General features: G+C 33.4%; 2 protein-coding genes across 3 annotated transcripts in view; both read left to right on the top strand.

Annotated features, from left to right (window-relative positions):
• Window positions 1–820: 820 nt before the first annotated feature.
• Window positions 821–21,444, top strand: part of LOC130796812 (4,5-DOPA dioxygenase extradiol-like) — a 21,050-nt gene continuing 426 nt past the window's right edge. Inside the window, exons 1-4 of one of the 2 annotated variants that reach the window (XR_009038761.1) lie at window positions 821–1,152; window positions 5,142–5,512; window positions 6,011–6,211; window positions 19,001–19,092. Coding sequence is in view for 1 of the 2 variants with exons in the window: in XM_057659208.1 (XP_057515191.1) it covers window positions 907–1,152; window positions 5,142–5,512; window positions 6,011–6,200 (807 nt within the window). In the remaining variant the exon portion in view is untranslated. Of the gene's footprint in view, window positions 1,153–5,141; window positions 5,513–6,010; window positions 6,427–19,000; window positions 19,093–21,444 lie in introns of those variants that run through there. The other variant, XM_057659208.1, reaches the window with a different exon arrangement.
• LOC130796813 (extradiol ring-cleavage dioxygenase) overlaps window positions 19,102–21,444 on the top strand; it is a 7,025-nt gene continuing 4,682 nt past the window's right edge. The window contains exon 1 of the mRNA XM_057659209.1: window positions 19,102–19,488. Coding sequence (XP_057515192.1) covers window positions 19,246–19,488 — 243 coding nt within the window. The 5' untranslated portion in view covers window positions 19,102–19,245. The remainder of the gene's footprint in view (window positions 19,489–21,444) is intronic.

Genomic DNA, 21,444 nt, shown 5'->3' with positions numbered 1-21,444 from the left:
TTTATTTGAAAATATTGTAACAATAATATATAATTGCATATTTTTTTAAAAATTTATATTTCTATGTTGTTTAATACTATCAAACTCGGTGCATATTGCACGTATTTTTATATTTGTAGAGCATATTAAGAATTAATTGAACAGTCTTGTCACATGGCACCCTAATATAAGATTCATTACGTTTTTATTTTCAATCTAAAATCTTTCACTAATTTTCACTCGTATATGTAATTAATTTTTTTATTTTATATACAAATATTTTTTCATAATAGACGGTTGTTTATCAACTTCAATCTTTTGCTATGGGACAAAGAGGTAGTATTTTCTCCGTTTCATATTACTTGCACCAAATAAATTTTTGTACTATTTATCATTTCAAGGTAATTTGCATATTTCGGCTATCATACAAGAAAAAAACATAGTCATGTGAGATCTTATTTTATTCGTCGTTGCATATTTTTCATAATATTAAATTTTAATAATGACTAATTATATATAACTCCGAAAATAAACGATCCAACAAACGCATTGAATCGCCTAAACATATGTTTGATACAAGTATTTTGAGACGAAGAAAGTATAAAATTGGCATATTGCAAATGTATTGAATACAGGCAGTAAAACATGTCAATTCATATGGGATTTTTCATGATTTAATGGATCCATCTCCTCCTTATGTTTTTTTTTTCAATTTCAAAAATATTGAATAAAATTTAACTTAATCTTAAATTTAAAATTTAATTTAACTTAATTTTAAATTAAATTTATAATTATATAAAAATCAATATAAATATAAAATTTGATTTTGAAATGACCTTAAAACAATGAACCAAAATCAATGCATAAAACGAATGAACACGTCTTTCTAGGGTAGTCAAATTTCCAATTAATACCTCGAAATGCAAAATGGGTAGTCAAGAAATCATCAAAGAAACCTTCTTCATCTCCCATGGAACCCCTAGAATGACAATTGAAGCGTCGAAACCAGCAAGGAAATTTCTAGAAAGTTGGAGGGATAAAATCTATTTCAAGAAACCCAAAGCAATTCTTGTCATTTCTGCTCACTGGGAAACTGATTTCCCTTCTGTTAATGCTGTGGATATCAATGATACCATCTATGATTTCTATGGCTTCCCTGCTCCCATGTACCAGGTCTTTCTCTCTCTCCCTATTCATATTTCAATATTAAATTTAGTATTTTCTGTATATCGACAAGCTCAGATATTAAATGCTGTTCATATATAGAGGTCTTCAATATATCGCACCATCGTATAGGTTTTGAGTAGAGATACCATAGCCCATGGCCTTAGATTGAATCCTGTGTATTTTAGGTTATCGGTGGTCCTCTATTAATGAACTTTTTGGTTTTCCAATGAAGAACAATTTTGTGAAAGCTTGAACAAGAACAGAATCAGTGGCAGGAAGCCTTCGCAATTAACTTAGAAAGCTAGCAAACAATGTTGGAGAAATTAAAAAAGCAAAATAAGTGCATAATAATCGCATGAAGATTTAATGAGTTCACTCAATTAGGGATACGTCCATCTTAGCGGTGTTTCTTTGATCATGTTTGAGAATAAGAATTGAGAATTTGTTGTTTAAAACAAAGTCTTAAAGAGATTACGATGGAGAAAGAGAGTTCTTAGGGTTTGGATGTGTTTGAGTGTCTATGGTGTGTAATTGTGTATGAGGTTAGCTAGCAAACCACTTTACATAGGGTGTATGTTTGGCAAATGCCCTCGGAAAAACAGGGATGCTCCCCCGAGCACACTTAAGCTAGCTGGAGCAGTTTTTTGAAGTTTTTCTAAGCAGCAAATACTTGAACATTCTGCCCCTCAACAATGATCCTTTGCTCCCTCAAGCAGGGCCTATTGCCTAGTTCATCTACACATACTTGTCCGACTGTCCGTTGGGATTAGGGTAATGATATGGTATATTGTAGTGGGTAGTAACATTACTTGGTTTTTTGGTTCTTTATAGTCTATACATCATTCATTTTGTTGTTCTTCATACATCAGCATCATGATTATGTAAATTGTTTTAGCAAGCTCTCAAAAGTAGGTCAATAGGATGTAATGAGAGGTGGAAATAATGGAGGATGAAGGGCATAAAATAGAACATTAATGTAGCTGCAGTATCTTCTTTGCTTATTTGAAGCACTATTTATTCACTACTATAATAGTGTGTTTAGAGTTTGTGTTAGAGCAAAACTCAAATATGAGGATTGAAGAACAACAAAGTAGTAGAAAAAAAATCAATTGTTAGAGCAAGCACCAAATCACCCTTATGTGGAGGGTCTTCGGAGTGCCGTGATGAGGGTGCGTTGAAGAACAAAGGCAAGGAACGAAGATGGGAAGGCTTTGAAGATGGCGTGAGTGGTCGAGAATGATGGGCTCGGTCGAGCCAAACTGCAGCATTGAACCAGGGGCTTCTGTGAAGACGCTCGACTGGTCGAGCCAGCCTGCTCGGGTCGAGCAAGGCCCAGCAGGCCCTGACGCGCGTTTTCTGTTTTTGTTTCATTTGCTTGGGCTTCAAGGCCCATTGTCTTAGGGATTCTCTATTGCATTGTAGGCTATATATAAAGGCCTAAATCAGATTAGAGAGTATGTGGTGAGGCTAACACACATTAGAAAGGCTAGGGTTTGAGAACCAAGAGAGTCTCTTCTTTTTTGTATTAGATTGTGTGTGATATCCATTGTTGAATGGATTCACTATCTTGAGAGCTTGTTCTCAAGTGTGTTTTGGTTTGTCATTAGTGTATTGTTTTGGTTTGAGGGGGAGGTATCATTAGATACCTTATAAACACATTGTTTGTTGATTGTTGTTGTTTGATTGTTCATACTCTGTTTTTCTACTCATCTTCTTACCATAGTTCTACCTTTTATTGGGTCCGAGTCATTCTCTTTCAAAATGCAAGAACAAAGAAAGAATACAAGTTAAGAGGCGAGGAAAATTCCAAGATCAAATGGATCTTGGAGTATAAAACCGCACCTAAACAATTGAAAGACTATAAATAAATGGAATCACTCACAATTGGATTTCTAAGAGAAATTCGACCACCCCAAATTTTCTCTACTACTAAACTCTAATTTGTGGCTCTTTCTCTCTAACTAGATTAATCTTCCCACTTGATGATTCCAAGGGCCTCAATGTATTATATGTGATATCGTGGGCAAGGAGTGGCATTTATACAAGGGTTGACAATGGGAAATAAATCTCGTGCAAAGAAAATGCTCCCTTGTTTTCGGATGTTGCAAAATGAGTGCAACACATTTAGTGGCCAGGCAATTCCATACCTATGTAGTATTTGGCACATGACATCCCATACTCAAGTTCATCACTTTACCAAATTAAAGAATGAAATTATGAGCCACATCCAATAGATCTCCACCTTGACAAATAAATTTCAAAATTGTCAGGACACTACATCAATCAAACAAGCATCTTCCTAAAAATAACTCCATTTAAAAGGATGTTCTTAAATACCCATACAATCAAGGATGCAGCCACCTCAAAGGGGTGCACCTTCGTTAAAGGGAGTGAAAACCACGACCAATAAAATCGAAGTAAATGAGCTTGAGCTAAGCTTAAACCCAACCTTAATCAAAGACAACCACAAGTCCAACCATAAGCCTCTTCAACACATAGAAGCACACAATCTACCCTAGACCACCAACCCACAAGCTACAAAATCTTGAAAGTGCAACAACTTACTATGAATGACCATTTTGTGTCTACACATAAGATTCACATCCCAAGAATGATCACTTACCAACCAAGTTGACATGTCATTGATCAATCTCATTGCTTCCCATCATAACCATAAATGTAGCTTTCTGAGTGCACCTGCTCGTCGCCTCAAGCAAACCCTTTCTAAAACTGCTAGCCACACCACCAAAACACATAACATGTTTTGTCTCTGATTGACGATCACCAAGGCCTCCACCTACATCGAAAATCCCTACACCAACCACATCATCAAACAAGAAGTAATCAATAATTACCCCCAACAAAGATGACATGATCATGATGTGTTTATCATGAGATGTCAAAGAGCCAAAGATGAGATATTGATCTACCTTGTGAATCCACGCCTTGTGGTCACTCATGAATGCAATGCCGAGTACCATTGCCATCTTAACTTCATCACAAAACCCTCTTCAACCTCATATACCTCGAACAATGTTTGAGTCCCATGAAAAGGAGTTATCTCTTCCACCTCTATAATACCAACCACAATTACCATGCTAAAAGCGTAATCCACCATATTCTCTCATGAATGTGATGACCATTCGTTTAAGGTATATAAAGGAACGACTCCACTTAAAATAGGTGCACTTGTACCATCATATCATCCCCGTCAACCTCAACAAGAGTAATACCGCTACCAACCTCCACCTTCTTCTTGGCGTAAGAAGAACTACAAACCTAGAGATAAGGGAACTCTACACAGTTGACAACTTGATAAACCATGAATGTTGATGTGTTAAGATTCCACAACAAGAACCCTCGATCTTACTTGAGTTCCATAAGAAGACACACTTTTTAACTCATAGCTCAAATCCATATTCCACACAAGCATAGGCCATGTAACTAAAGAACCATACTCCAGAGTAAACATGAAGCGCCAACTTTTACTTTTGCAAAAAGATTGAGTTAATGACCACATCCAACATTTTCGACTTTGGATGAGGGAGGTTGGAGGAAAAATAAGGGAACTACAAGGGAAAATAAGGGAACTACAAATATCCATTTTCTGCATGTATTTAGAGATAGTTGTTTCCTTTCTCTTCAAGTAAACAAAATCCCTTCAAATTCAATGTTGAAACTTGAACATATCAAAGGAAAATGCTAATGCACTCCTTGCATTCCCCCCCCCCCCCCCCCCCAATTTTCTCTAACTTGCAATCCAAGCACACTAAGTCGAAGTTCATGGGGGCAATATATTGGTTTGGTATACATATCTTAATAGATAAATGCATTTGAGTGAATTTCCAAGTAGACTGTACTACATAGAACAACATTATTAACTTGTTGTTTGTGGGTTAGAAATATCCAGTGCTACATAACTAGTGAGATGCTTTATAGAGTGCAAAAGAGCTTAAAGAAGGAATTATGACTTGTTTTTTTTCTTTGGCTAACAGTTCAAATACCCAGCTCCTGGATCTCCGGATTTGGCACAAAGAGTACAAGAACTTCTTACAGCCTCAGGATTCAAAAGTGTAAATGTTGACAAGAAACGAGGACTTGATCATGGTGCATGGGTGCCTTTGATGCTCATGTATCCTAATGCTGACATTCCTGTGTGTCAGCTCTCAGTGCAATCACACTTGGATGGCATGTACCATTATAAGCTGGGACGAGCCTTGGCTCCTCTGAAGGAGGAAGGTGTCCTCATTATTGGTTCTGGAAGTGCAACACACCCTTCAAATAACACTCCCCATTATTATGATGGTGTCGCTCCATGGGCTGCAGATTTTGATCATTGGCTTGAAACTGCCCTGACAAATGGAAGGTATTTCCTTTCTTTTCAGCATTCTGGACTTGAAAATCCACTTGTTAAAATTGTTTAATAAATAATCATGTGCTTGTTAAATGCACAAATTTCTTTGTATGAAGTTATAGCTTACCGCATTTAATTTGTCTTCCGTAATGTTTTTAAATGTTAGGAATGGGAATCACTTTGGGCAAATTTGCGTTACTGCTAATGTTTTCTTTTCTTAACACAAAAATGGAGTAAGTTAAATATGAGGCTATAATGGATTTTGAGTTTACCCAACTACAAAACCCCGTTACCTAACCAAGTAACCGTGATTCAAAATCATGTTGTAACATCCATTTTAAGTTGTTATTCTAACGTATTGGTCATTATTATCTTTCTTTGAAGAGTATTATGTTTAAAAGGTGTTGCATCCGAAACATCGTGACTGTTATCAGTTACCACACTATAACATCCATGATTTTTTCTATGGTCTGAAATGTATCTGCTTAACATTTGGTATATAATTTTCAGTTATGAAGAGGTGAATAAATGTGAAAGTAAAGCACCCAATTGGAAGTTGGCACATCCATGGCCAGAACACTTCTATCCATTACATGTGGCAATGGGAGCCGCTGGCGAAAATTGGAAAGCCGAGCTGATTCATAACAGCTGGGATCATGGTACCATGTCTTATGGATCCTACAAATTTGTTTCAAGCTGAGTTTAACCCTGGTACCACACTGTTCTTGTATCATCTTAATCATTCGATATTGTTGATGTTTATTTTGGTATTTCAGTTCATTTATTTTTCTATTTCAATGATTTATTTCTATGTTAATGTTTTTGAGCATGTACAGAAGTACTTTTCTACTGTTTGTTTATTATTGTTGTGTTATGTTTTTAAAATTTGAATCATTATTAGTACTGTTCTGTTTTATGCTTAAAAAGTGATTCTTTTTTTTTTAATAAAAGTGTTTGATTTTTTTTTTGTTTTTTGTTTTTGTATTGATTTTCTCATATTTTTCTTAGAGTTGTTTAATTTTTCAATTGCTTGTTAAAAGTTTTTTTAGGAGCAACAGTCTCGATACAAACTAACATTAATTATTTATGTTTACAATGATGCAGAATTCTTAAAATGCCGAACTTTTAAAACGCGGAAAAAAAATTTGTTTTATGACAAAAGATAATATTGCATCAGAATAGAAAGTGAAATATGTATTGTTAGCTCCAGAATACATAGTAGAAATAAAAGTATATTATGATCATCAAATACGTCAAGAAATAAAAATGCAACTAAGTCCTCAATAGTATAAATAAATTGTAGTTGCGGCCTGAATTAAAACATGAAAATAAAAGTCCTGCAAAATGTAGCCACCCATGATGAATGACAGTGAGTTGAATCGGATCAATGCCTAAACATGAGTACACTTACAAAATAAAAAAAAATTTTTAAAAAATGAAAGTATGTATTAATATATTGTTTGACACCATAGTATTCTTTAACTGTATTATACGTTAAGTTATTAAGATATCATTCTCAATATAACAGAGCTATAATACTGTTACTCTGTTGGTTCGGATGTTCTTTGGGCCCTAAGCTAAATGAAAAAATAAAATCTTTTTTTTTAAATTTTCTCAAATGTAAAATGAGCTATACAAGCTTTTAGCGAAACAAAATCATTAATGGTATTAAAATCATAAATATATAATAATACATTGAATAGAATCATCAATCCAAATTTTCATAAAAACAATAGTGATACTGATACATTAGTTATAGTATCAAAATCATAGATTAAGAGTAATGTATTAAAGAAAGTCATTAATCCAAATTTTCATCAAAACAATAGTAATACTGATGCATTTAAGAAAACAATTGTACACCAAATTTTCTAGAAAAATAAATCATTCAAGAATACATTCAATAATCCAAATTCAAATTTTCAAAATCATTCAAGAATACGTTCACTAAAAATCATTCATCCGAACTTGGAATGATTTTTATCGACAATCTAGTAATACTAAAATTTAAGATGAAAATCTTTTATTAAAAATCCAAATTTAGTAAAAAATAATACTGAAATTCATTAAAAAAATGTTTTCATAACTTGTTTTTCTTTCATTTCGGTTAATTCGACATAATTTAATTTGGTTTATCTTTTCAATTGGATATTTCAATTTTAGATATGATAACACTTTTTTTAATCTCATTCAAACCAAATTTTTTTTAATGTCGTTCGCATATTTCTTTTGTCCACTCATTTTTGTTATACTAAAAATCAAAAACAGATTTTCTTAAATATGAAACTTATTAAAAGAGGAAGAATAGAAAAGTAGTCATGAAAGGAGAAAAGTAATGAGAAAATGTACAAATCAATAAAGCTGGAAAAAGGTTATATATACAAGAGAGCCTAACAAACTAAAGGAAAAATAACAAACTAGATGAGCTATGCAAAAGTACTAACAAACTTTTAAAAAAAAGGAAGATAAGAAAAATAATCTTCATGTAATGAAACCATGCAGAAGGTGTGTATTAGCAGTAATATATTGAATCGCAGCACTATCATCATTAATTATGTCAACACCCCCCAGGGGTTTCAACAAGACCAAGTTTGGAGAGCAATGGTCTGGATACTGTAGATGGGAGTATCTTAGTAAACAAATCAGCAAGCTGCTTAGTGGTAGGTACATAGACAAGTCGTAGTAGACCTTCAAGGACCTTCTCACTCGTAAAATGATAATCAATAACGATATGTTTAGTGCGATCATGGAGGAATGGATTATGAGCAATCTGGATGGCGGACTTATTGTCACAAAATAAAGTGATAGGCTTGAGATTAGAAACACTCGGTTCATCTAAAAGGCGAACAAGCCATGTAATTTTAGAGGCAGCTGCGGATAAAGCCCTATATTCAGCTTCGGAAGACGACTTGGAGACTGTGGGCTGTTTTTTTTACTTCCAACTTATTGGTGAATTACCAAATAAAAGAACATAGCTCGTAACAGACCGTCGAGTATCAATACATGCACCCCAATCGGAGTCCGAATAGGCATGTAGGTGAAGAGCATCAGAACCCTTAAGAAGAATGCCTTGATCTAGAGAATGAGCAACATAAGAGATAGTATGGACAAGAGCAAAATAATGAGCATCAATGGGATTTTGCATGAACTAGCTTAATACTTGTACAACATAGCACAAATGGGGACGAGTGTGCGTAAGGAAATTTAACTTCGCAATGAGGCTACGATAAAGAGTGGGATTGGAATACAATGGAGAATCACCACTTTGAAGCTTGAGATGCACAGGAAGGGGTGTGACAACCCGTTTTGGTGAATGCAAACCAGAATCAGTAACAATATCAGAAGTGAAGCGTCCCTGAGATAACATAATGTCGTCTGAAACATAAGTGACTTCCATACCAATGAAGAATGTTAGATGTCCAAGATCTTTAATGCTAAAGACCCATTGAAAATGAGCTTTTAACTTCTGAATACAAGAAAGATCATCTCCAGTTAAGATTATATCATCCACATAAACCGTGGCTATAGTGATGGAAGTGGCACTGCGTTTAACGAAGAGAGAATAATCGTTCTTGGATTGGATAAACCCTTGATGTGTCAGGATGTTCAAGCAGCTTTTTCCCTCTTGTATCATACAAGTGACAAATCCTATTATGATGATATCTAGCTTTCATTGCTGAAAAGAATAATTTGGAGTGCCCATCCCCCAACTGTAGTGGATTCTTTATTTTTGCCTATAAGCACTTTCCTCAACTCAGTAATGAGTTTTGCAAACCACTGATGAGATGATTGTTTAAGGCCATAAAGCGATTTCTTGAGTTTACAGACGAGACCAGGATCAGCTTGAAGACCCTCTGGAAGTTTCATGTAAACTTCTTCATAAAGATCACCGTACAAGAAGGCGTTGTTAACATCCAGTTGGTAAAGAGGCCAATGCCTATGAACAACCAATGCAATGATTGTTCGGATAGTTGTCATGCGAACAATAGGAGAAAAAGTTTCTTGGTAGTCAACACCAAATTCTTGTGTATAACCCTTGGCCACAAGCCTAGCCTTGTATCTTTTTAAAGAACCATCAGTCCGAAGCTTACTTTTATACACCCATCGACAACCAAAAAATTTCTTACCTAGAGGAAGAGGGACAAGATCCCAAGTATTGTTGAGTATGAGGGCATTCAATTCTGTTTCCATAGCCTTAACCCAACACAGATTTTTGATAGCAGTCTTGTAGTTGTGAGGTTCAGTAATGGGTAAAATATTAGAAGGAAAGGAAGAAACAACATTGCAAATATATTGTTGTAAGTATGAGGGTGGTTTATGGGGTCTTGTGGAGCGTCCGAGAGGGGTAAAGAATCAGTGGGTGTGAGGGAGGTTGAAGGGACAATGTCAGGAGGAGTTGGGGGTATAGGTGGGGTATAAAAAGTGGAAGTATTATGGGAAAAGAGAGTAGGGGCAGGTAGGTAGAAGGGTAAAGGAGGGGTAGGTTGATTAGGTGTAAGATGATAGGGAAAGATATTTTCATGAAATATAATGTCCCTGGAAACATGAAAGGCTTTTATTTTCAAATTATAGACTTTGTAGGCTTTGTTGGCAAAAGGGTAGCCAATGAAAATGCAAGGATCTGCCCTTGCTTGGAACTTCTTTCTTCCTTACTTTAAAGTAGACACAAAGCATAAACAATCTTACGCTTTTAAAAAGCTATTATCAAGCTTAGTATTGTAAAGTTTTTCATAGGGTGTTAAGTTGCCTAGAGATTTCAAAGGCATACGATTGATCAAATGTGTGGCACAATAGACAGCTTCTCCCCAAAAAGTGATGGGTGAATTAGATTGGAAAGATAAGGCTCGAGCTACCTCAAGAAGGTGTTTGTGCTTGCACTCAACCACCCCGTTTTGTTGGGGCGTTTGGGTGCAACTCTTTTGATGATGAATACCTTTGGCAAGGAATAATTGTACTACATCACCTTCGCATAATTCCTTAGCATTGTCACTAGGTATAGTTTTCACATGAGCATGAAATTGGTTTTCCACATACAACAAGAAATTTTGTAGAAAAGTCACACATTGGCTTTTGTATTTCAAAAGATACAACTAAGTTGTCCTAGTAAAATCATCCACAATAGTCAAAAACATATTACATCCATTGTGAGTAGCCTTTACATAGGGGCCCCATAAATCTAGATGCAACAGTTCAAAAGGCTTAGTTGATTTAATCTCACTATGAGTAAAAGGTAATAGGCCTTGGCATGCAAGTGGACAGATTGTACAAATCAAACATTCTTTAATATTGGAAGTAGCAAGATGTGGATGAAGGAGCTTTAATCTTGGGAAAGGGACATGACCATGCTTCAAGTGCAACAACTTTATTTCTTTTGTCATATCATGGCTAGTAGTAAAGTTTAATAGTCTAGCTTTCGGAGTAAGTGTAGCTGTAACATCCCGGAAAAACTCGGATCGTGAAAAGAAATATTTTATATTTTAAAAGAAAACTAAGCAGGACCCGAGTTAAACCAAGATGTCATAAAGGGATGAGAAAACGAAATTTTTAAAGTTAAAACTTGCGGATTGAGTTCTAATAGAGTCATTATAGAATATTTAGTGATGTTATAGTCTTAGTAGCGGATAAAAGAAATGAAACCAAATGTCCAAGGAATACATCTCGAGAGCGAAGTCGCCTCTTAAACAAATCCATTTCCTGAAAGCTAATAAAATTCAAAATCACAATCATTCCGTACTCTATCTGTTTTATTCTTTATGTGTAATCCTCACTCCCCAGCCTGCAACTTAACTCACTGCTAGTTATTAACCCTGCTAGGAAAAACAACATCATCGCAGGATCGTTAAGATCAAAGGTACACGTCAACAAATCATATCTTATAATATTAACGTTATAACATAAAACAATATAACAACCTACCATACGTCGGTTACAGTTCAATATTTACTTTTAATAAATGTCAAAATGATTCATTGAATTAGTCGGCCATACTGCTGTACTTTCCCGGCCACACTGCCGGACCAAACCCCAACTTCAAGACTGAGACAATACATTAGGGGGAGCTAACCCCTAAGCAAGTCTCTACCATAGGCAACACGCCTTACTTTGGTGCCTATGGTTAAGTATGCATACCCCCGCGGTGGCTCATAATGCCCCCATAAACTGCGAGTAAAATTCTTTCCACCAATCGACATCATATTACATCTATTTTAAAGTTAGTGAGGTCATACTACCTCCACTGATCAAGTTATTGAAATCATATCTTTTGAATAAGAGAGCATAACATCATCTTCATACTTTATTCAATATATTATTATTATCATTCCTTCTTAACAACCAACCCACGATATACAAAGTTTTACTGCATGTACGTACCTTAAGAAAGCAAAAGCAAATCTTAAATGTACTTATCAACTTCCTGTCATGAATCGACTTCCTACATGATTCAATCGTACATACGGAAATAAGCACATATTCACACTTTCTCAAACCACAATCAAAGCGCACACACACACATCTAACATCAAGCCACTCTTGCAATCAATTCATGATCACACAACATACTTCATCACAACATAACATTAAATAAAATTCAAATTTAGTATTCTGTCCAGAACAGTATGTTAACACTGTCAAATTGAAACTCCAACTTCACCGTTGCGTCCGGAAGGCGTCTAAACCCTCAGATACCAATTTTCATAATTTATAATGTACTCTAAGTATTTTTAACCTGTTTTCCAGCCAAAAAGTGCCCCAAAAACACTTTTTTTTTTAACCATTTTTCTAACCCTACGGGATTTGCCAAAATTCATCAACAAATGAATTCCAAATGATACACTGCCTATTAAATCAATGACCAAATTTATATAATTCTTATGAACCATCTTTGAGATTAAATTCATTGTTCAACAATAATTTCTTTATACATATTTGTATATATATGTATGTTTTTTTTTTAGCAAAAATTATAAATTTCTCATATTAGTCAATAAAATAAATATCTTTTCCACCAAATATAAAAAAAACCACACACACATTTTTTTACATGAACATTCATATTTATATATAAATTTCAAAATCACCCATCACACAAACCAATCTTATTCTTCACATTTATGCATATCTAAAAACCCTAAAAGCATCCTACATCAATTTAGATAGAAAAATACATCCCAAAATCATACATGAAATTTTAAATCATAAATTAAACATGAATTATAAGATAAAACATATAATAATCATAGAATTTTAAATTAAAACTTAAGAATCAACATAGATTAAGAATTATACTTACAATTGTAAAGGAAAAACACCAAATGATGAAGGGTAATGGAGTTAGGCTTGTGGATTATGAGGAATTTTGAGAGGATTTTTTTTTTCTTGGAAACTTTAGAAATGAAAGAATGCAAAAGTGAAAAATGATTAAGGAATTAAGAAAGGTTAATTATATGGGATTAATGCCTTGATCTTTCATTACTCTAAGGGAGTTACAAACTCCACCAAGAGTCCCCAAAGGGCCGGTCAACTCTTGCCATTTTCCTTCTATTATTATTTTTTTTTAATATTTTTTTTAATTTTTGAAAATAAATGATGGGTTAAGGAAAAGTTTGGGCCCAAAATAATTCTAATTGCCAAAAAGGATTGAAATCTCATGACCAAGCCCAATAATAAATAAAATATATTTATATTGAAATAATATTACTAGTAAATTATTTAATATATCGGGGAAAAAAATATCGGGAAAATATCTGAGTGTTACAGACTACCCCCTTAAAAAGGTTTTGACCCCAAAACCACAACTTATCATAACACGAAATAAGTTCACACATAACCACAAAACAAGTAAAACGAAGTTAATCACTACACACACATACACAAAACAACCCAAAAACATGAATCACGCGAAAATCCTATCGCCTTCTACCCCCCTTAACGAAGTTACGTCCCCGTAACTTACTAACCTGAGAGAAAAGGTGAGGATACTTCTCTCGCATGGAGTCTTCCGTCTCCCAGGTTGCCTCTTGTGAGCGATGATTGGACCATAATACTTTAACCATGGTGATATCCTTCCGACGAGTACTACGGACCTTCTTATCCAATATCTGGACAGGCTGTTCCTCATAGGTTAGGCTCTCATCAAGTTCTAACGACTCTGGATCTAATACATGAGAAGAGGCTACGACGTAAACGTTTCAACTGAGAAATGTGAAAAACGTTGTGCACTTTACCTAGAGCATTAGGCAACGCTAACCGATAGGCTAACTTCCCTACTTTCTCCACAATGTCATAAGGACCTATGAAACGTGGGCTTAACTTTCCACGAGCACCAAAGTGAACTACTCCTTTCATTGGAGACACACGAAGTAGAACCTTGTCACCCACTTCAAATTTATCAGGCCGACATCGGAGATCGCCGTACGATTTTTGTCTATCCTGGGCTGCCTTCATTTTCTTGCGAATTAACTTTACTTGCTCAGTCATTTGAACAAGCATATCAGGTCCTAAGGTGACAAATTCAGTAAAATCATCCCAGCATACAGGAATATGACACTTACGACCATAAAGTGCTTCAAACGAAGTCATTTGAATCGTAGCTTGATAACTGTTATTATAAGAGAACTCTACCAGATCCAAATGTTCATCCCATGAACCTTTCCATTCCATGGCTATTGCTCTCAACATGTCCTCCAGTACCTGATTGACACATTCTGTCTAACCATCAGTCATTGGGTGAAAAGACGTACTATGAAGGAGGTTGGTCCCTAAAGCCTGCTGTAGTGATTTCCAGAAATGTGACAAATATCGAGTATCCCGATCGGAAACAATAGTACGAGGCATCCCGTGATATGGATCACGTACTTAATATAGGCACGGGCAAGTTGTTCCATATCCCACTTACAGTTCATTAGAATAAACCTTGCCGACTTAGTAAGTCTATCCACGATAACCCAAAGAGTATCATTACCGGATTTTGTTCGTGGCAAACCCAACACAAAATCCATGGAAATGTCGTCCCCCTTCCATACCGGAATTTCCAGAGGTTATAGTAACCCAGTTGGCCTCCTATGCTCACTCTTAACCTTTTGACACGTTAAGCACTTGGCAACAAATTCTGCAATATTTTTTTTCATACCCGACCACCAAAACATGCCTTTCAAATCTTGAAACATTTTGTCTCCACTAGGATGAACTGAGTATCTAGAATTATGAGCTTCGTTCAACAATGTTGCTCATTAAGGCCAATAGATTGTTCAGTTGCTCAGAGGATAAACCAGTACCTCCACAATCGCCATCAATATCAGTATTATCAGCTTGAATATGAGCAACGACCTTCTTGCCTTTGCCATCAGGATATTCGTGAAGCTTAAAGCAATGTTGAATAGAATGACCCCTTACTTTGCAATACTCATAAAAATATTGGTTGCTTTTTTTGGTGACGCCACTGTGTTGATTATGAGCTCTCTTGAAACTGCCTTCCGAATGTTTGTTGTGGTCATAAGATTTGCGCTTATCAGATGTAAAGCCATGGGTTCAGGTGTGTGGAAACATTCTTGCAGATGTCCTTGTGTCTCTCTTCTTGCATAAGCATGCGATAAGCACTTTGAATAGTAGGTAAATCTTACATCATCAAGATATTAGTACGAACCTGATGAAATTGATCGTTGAGTCTCATCAAGAAATGGATAAGCCTTTGATCTTGTTGAATCTTCAAGAGCTATTTAGTTAGGGCACAAGAACAACCACGACATGCACATGTAGGCAAAGGATTGATGTGATCGATCTCGTCCCAAAGAGACTTCACTCTAGTGAAGTAGTCCGCAATAGTCTTGGAAGAGGTTTGATTAAGATTGGCTAACTCTTCTTGTAGGCTGTAGAGTTGAGCAGAGGAAGATTTACCATATCTTTTTTCTAAATCGCACCGAATTTCGCGAGCATCATTATAGTACATAATGCTCTTGGCAACGGTTCTTTTAAGGGCAACTATAATCCAGCCAATGACCATGTTGTTGCATCGCTCCCAACATGTTCAGTCTGCAGATCCAGAAGATGGTTTAGGTGTTGTGCCATCAATGAAACTCACCTTGTTTTTTGCTGTTTGGCCGATTATCATTAACCTTTTCTAGTCCGCATATTCGGTGCCATCAAAGGGGTAGAAACAAGCTTTACACTGGCATGGTCTGAGGGATGAAGATAAGGTGATACTAGCAAGGTTTTGGGTAGAGTCAACTTTAGAAAGAAAAAGAAAGAAAAGAAGAAAGAGATGTAGGATCGAGTGATATCTTAGGCTGATACCATGTTAAAAGAGGAAGAAATAGAAAAGTTTTCATGAAAGAAACTAAGAAGAAGCTCTGTATTATTACTGCAAAAGGAGAAAAGTAATGACAAAAAGTACAAATTAATAAAGCTGGAAAAAGACTATATATACAAGAGAGCCTAACAAACTAAAGGAAAAATAACAAACTAGATGAGCTGTACAAGAGTACTAACAAACTTTTAAAGAAAAAGGAAAATAAGAAAAATAATCTTCATGTAATATATTTAACCACAATATTATCATCATCAATTATTTCAACAAAACTTGTAGAATGAGGGACTATTTATTTTTAAAACCTAATATGAAAGGTTTTGATGATAAGATAAGGAATTAAAAATAAAAATAAAAATAAAAAATAAAAAAAATAGAATAAAAGCAACATACAGTCCACTAATAGAGAGGAGTCAGAGGACAACACCAACAACAAAGACAGTAAAGATTGAACAAAATAAGCTTTTCAAAATACAAATTATTAAAATAATTTTCAGAAAATTTTAGTTTCCAAAATAAGTATTTTCGTTTCCTAGCCTAATAGCGAAGATATTATCAATAGCGAATGAAGTCATGGTAATGTTTTATTCTCTTATTCTCTCTGTCAGTAACAATGAACAAGCGTACGCTCAGGTTCGTACATAAAGTTTTTTTTTGGAGTTGAAATTTCCCAAAACTTACTTGAAAATGTTTTTTATAAAAAACTTATTTTATTCAAATCTTTCATACATACAAGCTTACTCCCATACCAAGTCAAAAGAATCCAAACCACCAAACTGACGCCATTTGCTACCAATTTCTATATCAGTCGGATTCAAGTCGAAAAAACTAATACAGAAATTCATCAAAATCATCAATCGAAACTTACATTGAAAATTAATAAACTTTTTTTGAAGAAAAAACCTACCGTTGCATTGCCATGATTGAACTTGGAATAGTTTTAACTTAACTTTTGACTAAATCTAGGTAATTATGATTAGTTTTGTTCCTACTGAGAGTTGAACAAGCGACATGCTCAATAAGGTTATAGAGGATATCTTTAGAGTCCACAGTAAGTATGAACTGCTGGGGGAGATTCTGAGTTGCGGTATCGAATGCCTTGAACCTTATCCTACACAAAAGAGCGAACGAGGGCCGGAGAGGGGTTCTCTGGAGAACCTCCGTCGATGATAAAATCCAGTATGTGTCTAAGAAGGGTTGCCTAACCTTTCTCTTAGACTGCTCGATGGCCTTTTGCTCTAGAGAAGAAGACTTAGGGCTTTTTAGCTCTAAAGAAGAAGACTTAAGGCTTTTTAGTGGATATGAGATCCATTTTTAATGAATATCAAAATAGCTCAGAATGCTCGAATATCTAGATACTCAAATTGTTAAGAGTTATTGTACCGTTGATAGTGCATGGCACTGTGTATTTATAGTATTGGGTGCGAGGAACTTTCAAAATCCTAATGGCAATTCAGTCTTTTATGTTGGCAGAATCTTTCTTGGGACCAGCAAAAAGGTGTGGAATGTTCTCAGAGCATACTTAGGGCTTACTGGTTCATTGATTCCCACTTTATGGCCGTCTTTTTGTCCCTTAGTGTGTTTGCAGTGATAAAATACGAGATAGGTGTGGTGCCTTGCCTTATGTGAGTGTGGCAGCTTTTAGCATGTGACTAAAACTATCACATGACACGTCATCACTCCTATTGTAGCTTTCTTCAGGTACTGGTACCTTTGCTCTTCGGTAAGGTCTTCTCAGGATTACCTCGGGACCTCTGAGGAAATCTTTGTCTTTCTCTTTTTTTTAGTTCATGGGAACAACTAGGGTTCCTTCTTCCTAAGGAGGATTCTTAGGTGGTCATATCGCTAGTTTAGGTTTGATATTTCCGCTTGTTAGGGTGCTGGGACCCATGATCAGATTTTGGTAGGTATAAGTTTAGTTGTAAAACTAGCTAAAAAACTTAATTATAATTAATAATCAAAAATATACTAGGTTTACATGCTTTCGGAGCTAGCTTCACCTTCATTCAATCTTATTCATTGCAGGAACCTCTCTTGATCTTTTTTGAGTCGATGGACTTTTTGTTCGTGCTCTCCTTTATGAGTATGAGTTGCCGCATTCTTTTCCTCCCCAAACCCTGATCATAGTTTTCTATGGGCGAGATACACTGATGTATGATGATGATGACGAAGATTAGAATAGTTAAATATATTTTTTAAAATCGTTACAATAATCGTAATTAAATTAGCTAAAGAATAAGAATTTTAAATGCAAAGATTTAGCAAAAACATAAATTAATTTAAATGCTTTGAGATTTTCTTAGTATAAAATAATAATTAAGATGTTAGGACTATTTAAATAATATTTAAAGATAATAAGATTTTAACGTTTCAAATACGAAATAATTTAAGAAATCAGGCAAGAATTTGAAATTAAATAAATTAAGAATTAGAAATTGAATCGGAAATTTAGGATAATTAAATGGAAGATTCAAATTGTTATTTCATATTTTTTATTTCATATATATATATATATATATATATATATATATATATATATATATATATATATATATATATATGTGTGTGTGTGTGTGTGTGTGTGTATATATATATATATATATATATACACACACACACACACATATATATATATATATACACACACACATATATATATACACACACACACACATATATATATATATACACACACACACACACATATATATATATATATATATATATATATATATATATATATATATATATATATATATATATATATTATTTTTTGTATTTGTACTTTGTCTTATTTTCAAGAAAAGTATTGATTTATAAAAAATAAACTCTTTAATATACAAATGAAAGAAACAAATTATACTTCCTCTGTCTCTTAAAGTTGTTCCTATTTGTCATTTTGATTATTGCATTTGTTGTTTTCATAAAATTTCTTTATATTTATATCACAAAATTTGGACAAAAATAACTGTGTTGATCTTCATTTTAATATTTTATATTGATTATTGTTCCTACACTATTTCTACTAATTTTATAAAAATGTTTTTAATAGTTGTGGTTATCATATTTATTTCCAATAACTCTCTTATATTATTATTATTTTTTTTTAATGTTTAGGTCTTCACTTTTTCTTCATATTATTTAATGAAATATATGTACTCTTTAAAAAATTCTATTTTTTTTAATGTGGTATGTAGGAGAATTTCTTTAAAGATGAAGCAAAACAATATTTAAAAAGTGGACGTTGAAATGAATGGAAGTTTGAAACGCCAACCAGAGGAAGGGGTAGGTAAGCTCATATGTCAACTACTATTTGTCTTTTAATTATCTTCGCTTATCCACCCAAAATAAACCTAATTTTCATCTCCTTTTATTTTCTATTTTTGTCCATCGCTTAAGTTTCAATTTTCCAATTTCAACAAAACAATCAAAAAAGAAAAGAATGAGCGCAGGAAGAATTAATGAGACCTTTTACATATCGCATGGTTCGCCTCTGCTGGCAATCGACGATTCGCTTCCAGCAAGGCATTTCTTGAAGAGTTGGACACATCAAATATTTCAACAAAAACCTAAATCTGTTCTTATAATTTCTGGTCATTGGGAAACATATGAGCCTACAGTTAATGCCGTTGATCGTGTTGATACTATCTATGATTTCTATGGCTTCCCTCATTCCATGTATAAGGTATTTTTTTTATCAAAGTTATTTTAAGTATACCATTTTTTTTTTTAATTTATGGTCACAAATTTTAATTTTAGTTCATAAAAAAGTAGTCAAACACATACTCCTCCTCCCAATTCATAAAAAATGAGACATTTACTTTTTATATTATTTACTTATTACTTTTAATAAGTGCGTTGGATAGTGTAAAAAAATTGTGTCCCTTTTCTGTAAATTGGAGAGAGTACTATTTAACTATTGGTTAAAAAAAATACGAAATTTTAATAATGAAAACTTAAGTTTCTTATATAAATTAAAACAATCACTGGTTTCAAAAAATAAAACATTCCTAAAAGTCAACTGATTATTTGATTAACTTTAGCATTATGTTTTTAGTAGTTTTTTTTAATTTTATTTTGCAACTAGGAGTACTTCATAAATATCATTTATAGCCAATTTTAACAATTTTTTTTTTCCAATACTTCCAACTTGGTGTGGTTTTATATAATTATTACATCAAAATTAGTATCCCATTTGTCTTTTAATACTATTTAGTTAATGCATCTCAATAAAAAATTAATAATATCAAAATATTATATATTTTAATTACACACAATTAAAGATTTAATGATAAAAATAACACAATAACAAATATGCACAATTAAATGGAACATCTGAACTGAATAGGAGAGGGTAAGACTTAAAAGACATGTTTGCGTAAACTATTAAAGTTTGTGTTTAATTCAAGTTAGTGTTTTATTTTCATCACTATTTTTCTTTTTTTTTAATCTAATTGGGTTCATTGCTTGATCGTTAATTGGTATTTTCGGTTTTGTATTTACGGATTTGGATGTACAGTTTTTTAAGACTTTAATTATGGGTTTTTATATATTTATTATTTCCTATGTTTCATTAAACTCTCGTCGTTTCTTTTTATTTGTCCACTTTACCTTTTGTATATATTTTTTAGCAAATTTTAAGCTTTAATATCTCTAAGTACGTATCATAAAAAATTATAAAAATTATATATTAAAAAATTTTACATCAAGACGAATCTAACAAAATCTCACATGAATATATTTTATTTTCTGTATATACTTCAAAAATCGAATTGAAATTTCTTTCTCTTAAAGTGGACAAATAAAAAAAAAACTGAGAGAGTACTTGTTATATTTAACTTTTTTAGTAATTCAATGCGTTATTTTGATCATTTGTATATTAAATTATGTATAAAATGTTAATATTATGAAAGTATGAAATTAGACCATTCAAATAAGATTATACTTGACTATATTTGTTTTACACATTAACCACAATATATAAGGTAAGCTTGAATGATAAACAGTGTCAATAATTTTGATACTATAACAAGTATTCCACAACAGAGAAAGTACAAACACTATAATAGTTTTTAAATACCGACCGTATAAATAATTACTAACTAAGTATAAATACTTTATTATTAATAGAAACTTAACAAAATGATATAGAAAAGTTTTTGATTTTAGGTGGGAAGAACCCATCATGTAACTTCAAGCCTTTATAGGGTTGATAATATATTGGTAATAATTGTTGTTTGTTTTGGTTTAGTATACTATCATACAACTAATGGATTTGGTGAGGCTTAGCAATAGCTTGTTAGTAAATGTCTTTTCGTGTCTTTTGGTGGGTATGGACATTGTAATCAAAATTTAGTATTAATAGGTAATTAAATGTTTTAATAAGTTTAATAGTTATGTTTTTTCTGTATTAAATTTTTATCGTTAATGAGTTATTTTTTTTCAAGAAGTAGGTTTTGTAAAAGTATTGAACTTGTTTCTCACCTATCTCTTTCTTATCATCAACCTATCCAGTAATTAAAAAAAATGAAAAAAGAATATATATGGTGACCCTTAGTTTTTTTTTCACATGATAGACAAACGTTTTTTTTTAATTTGAGTGGACTCTAAGTTTTTTTTACTTTTCCGCTTGATAGACAAA

The sequence above is a fragment of the Amaranthus tricolor genome, chromosome 12, assembly GCF_026212465.1.
Source record: "Amaranthus tricolor cultivar Red isolate AtriRed21 chromosome 12, ASM2621246v1, whole genome shotgun sequence".
In the NCBI taxonomy this organism is placed as follows: domain Eukaryota; kingdom Viridiplantae; phylum Streptophyta; class Magnoliopsida; order Caryophyllales; family Amaranthaceae; genus Amaranthus; species Amaranthus tricolor.
This window is presented reverse-complemented; position numbering and strand designations above follow the sequence as displayed.